The 3,257-nt window shown below is 54.7% G+C and overlaps 1 protein-coding gene across 1 annotated transcript in view; it reads left to right on the top strand.

The window, feature by feature from the left end:
- The window catches only part of LOC108534589 (uncharacterized), a 29,431-nt gene extending 27,457 nt beyond the window's left edge, over window positions 1-1,974 (top strand). Inside the window, exons 5-6 of the mRNA XM_017880045.1 lie at window positions 714-820; window positions 1,632-1,974. Coding sequence (XP_017735534.1) covers window positions 714-820; window positions 1,632-1,639 — 115 coding nt within the window. The 3' untranslated portion in view covers window positions 1,640-1,974. The remainder of the gene's footprint in view (window positions 1-713; window positions 821-1,631) is intronic.
- The last annotated feature ends 1,283 nt before the right edge of the window (window positions 1,975-3,257 follow it).

Below are 3,257 nucleotides of genomic sequence, written 5' to 3'. Positions count from 1 at the left end.
AAAAAAAAAAAAAAAAAAAAGGAGGCTGGGAGCGGTGGCTCACGCCTGTAATCCCGGCACTCTGGAGGCCGAGGCGGGTGAATTACCTGAGGTCGGGAGTTCGAGAACAGCCTGACCAACATGGAGAAACCCCATCTCCACTAAAAATACAAAAAATTAGCCGGGCGTGGTGGTGCGTGCCTGTAATCCCAGTTACTTGGGAGGCTGAGGTAGGAGAATCGCTTGAACCTGGGAGGCAGAGGTTGCAGTGAGCGGAGATCGCGCCACCGCACTCCAGCCTGGGGGACAGGAGCGAAACAAGAAAGAAAAGAAAGAAAAAAAGAAAGAGAGAGAGAGAGAAAAGGAAGGGAGGGGAGGGGAGGGGAGGGGAGGGAAGAGAAGGGAAGGGAAGGGAAGGGAAGGGAAGGGAAGGGAAGGGAAGGGGAAAGGGAAAGAGAAGAAAAGAGAAAAGAAAAGAAAAGAAAACCAGTCTGTGTAAAAACGATCTGAGATGCAAATGTAGCTCCAACAAATATAACCAGGCTGGCTTTCTTTGTACTCTCCCCCTTGTCACCAAATCCTCTCATACTGGGAGGTCTAGACCCCTGTCTGTGGCCTGTGTACCCTTCCCTGTCCTGGAAGGTCCCCCTTGCATGTTCTTTCAAGTCCCCCTGGATGCCTGGGGCAGCAGCCAGGTGGGCAAGAAGCCCCAGTACCCTGTCTTCTCCCATTAGGCTCAGCCTCGATGACTCAGCTGTGGATGAGGAACCCTGTCTCCCTCGAACACTGGCCAGCCTTGCTTTGAACCTGCCGGGAGGAGGGCTGAAGACTTGGACTCAAGGTTGTCTGTCTGGGGGCGGGACCCCTGCAGACAGCCCAGGCAAAGTGCGTGTAACCTGCAGCCACCCCTGACAATAGCATATTTTTGGGTCCAGAAGCCAGTGCTATGGGTAGGAAGGAGAGACTTGACTTGCCAGGGCTGGTGGTGTTTACCCACCATGGCGGGGTGGGGGGTGCTTATCTATGGCGTGGCCCATGCCTTGGTAGTCTCTGGGTCCTAAGATTCCAGCCCATGCCTGAAGGGTTTTCCCTGGGTAAGCATCTAGGGCAGGCTATGCATGGCCATGACTGCAACCCAAGGGCTGGAGACAAGGGGATGGGGGATGTCTTATCTTGCAGTTTCAGCCAGGCTTGGAGGATCTTTGCCTGGAGTGTAGCCTGCAGCTGGAAGGCAGCTGTGTCTGTGGTTGGGGTAGGCAGCTAAGGAGAATTTGTCTCTGACCTGAGATCCCAGCTCACACCTGAGGAATGCATGCTTGGAGTGGCTGGTGGCTGAGACATCTTTGGCTATGATCACAAATGACCCTGGGGGAAATTTCTGGCCATTGTTGGAACCTGTGGCCCTGATACCTGGGGCTCCAGCTCATAGCTGGAGGCTCCTCGGCCAGGACTACATCTCTGTGACTGGGAAGGGGGTGGCTGAACCCATGCCCTATGGCTGGGGAGAATGGCTGGAGGCTGAGGCTTGGATGAGTGTGTCACCCCGTTTCTGTGGAGGTGGCCCTGGCTGTGGGTGGGGACCCTCAACCTAGGGAAACTGCCTGCAGTCCAGGCTGCCTTCCCAGCTTAGTGAGAGGTTTAATTCCCTGCAGGAATGTGACAGCCCCAAGAAAAGAGTGAGGTCAAGGTCCGTTCCTGTGTCCTCCTATGAGATCCGCTCCCCGGAAATCTCTCTGGATTTGGAAGTGCCTGCTCCACCTGCTCAAGGTGGCCAGCCTGGGAGTTTCCTTCATTCAAACCAAGTCAGGGAAAGAGGAACCTGGCCAACATGGTGAAACCCTGGAGAGTCCCCTTGATGGGGCTCCCAATGGGCCCCAGGGAACGGAAGGGGGTTGGCTTAGGGTCCCCTGGGCAGGGACTGGGCAGAACGTTGGGGGAAGCCAGAGAGGGGAAGGGACCTCCAGCATCTGTCCCTCCTCCTCTCCCTGCAACCCTTGAGCCAGTGTGAGATTGCCCCATTGCAATGACCTTGTCTCTCTCTCTTCTCTCTCCGACTCTTTTGTTTTTGAGACAGAGTCTTGCTGTGTCACCCAGGCTGCAGTGCAGTGGTGCAATCTCAGCTCACTGCAACCTCCGCCTCCCGGGTTCAAACGATTCTCCTGCCTCAACCTCCCAAGTAGCTGGGACTACAAGCACCCGATACCATGCCCGGCTAATTTTTGTATTTTTAGTAGACACAGGGTTTTGCCATGTTGGCCAGGCTGGTCTCAAAGTCCTGGCCTCGAGTGATCGGCTCCCCTCAACCTCCCAAAGTGCTGGGATTACAGGCATGAACCATCGCGCCTGGCATTCTGACTGTTTCTTTATCTCTTTCTTTATCTCTGAATTTTTATCCCAAGACCTTGCACCTCTCTGGCATCAGACAAACCTGGAGTCTAAACACATAACAAGTCTCTGAGCCTCTGTGGCTTCCTCTATTAGAAGAGGCGTGGCAGCTCACACCTGGAATCCCAGCACTTTGGGAGGCCAAGGCAGGTGAATAGCTTGAGCCCAGGAGTTTGACGCCAGCCTGGGCAACATGGCAAAACCTTGTCTCTACTAAAAATATAAAAACAATTAGCTGGGCATGACGGTGTGCACCTGTAGTCCCAGCTACTTGGGAGGCTGAGGTGGGAGGATCGCTTAAACCCAGGAGGTCAAGGCTGCAGTGAGCTCTGATGGCAGGACTGCACTCCACTCTGGGTGACAGAGTGAAACTGTCTCCAAAAAAAAGGCCAGGTGCGGTGGCTCAAACCTGTAATCCCAGCACTTTGGGAGGCCGAGACGGGTGGATCACGAGGTCAAGAGATCGAGACCATCCTAGCTAACACGGTGAAACCCCGTCTCTGCTAAAAAAAAATACAAAAAACTAGCCGGGCGAGGTGGCGGGCGCCTGTAGTCCCAGCTGCTCGGGAGGCTGAGGCAGGAGAATGGCGTAAACCCGGGAGGCGGAGCTTGCAGTGAGCTGAGATCCGGCCACTGCACTGCGCTCCAGCCTGGGCCGCGACAGAGCGAGACTCCATCTAAAAAAAAAAAAAAAAAAGGCCTGGTGCGATGGCTCACGCCTGTAATCCTAGCGCTTTGGGAGGCCGAGGGAGGTGGATCACATGAGGTCAGGAGTTTGAGACCAGCCTGGCCAACATGGTGAAACCCCATCTCTACTAAAAATATAAAAATTAGCCAGGCATGGTGGTGCGTGCCTGTAATCCCAGCTACTCGGGAGGCTGAGGCAGGAGAAT

This window comes from Rhinopithecus bieti, unplaced genomic scaffold (genome assembly GCF_001698545.2).
Source record: "Rhinopithecus bieti isolate Rb0 unplaced genomic scaffold, ASM169854v2 scaffold_10589, whole genome shotgun sequence".
NCBI lineage: Eukaryota > Metazoa > Chordata > Mammalia > Primates > Cercopithecidae > Rhinopithecus > Rhinopithecus bieti.
Note: the sequence above shows the minus strand (reverse complement) of the source record. Positions and strands in the feature narration are given on the sequence as shown.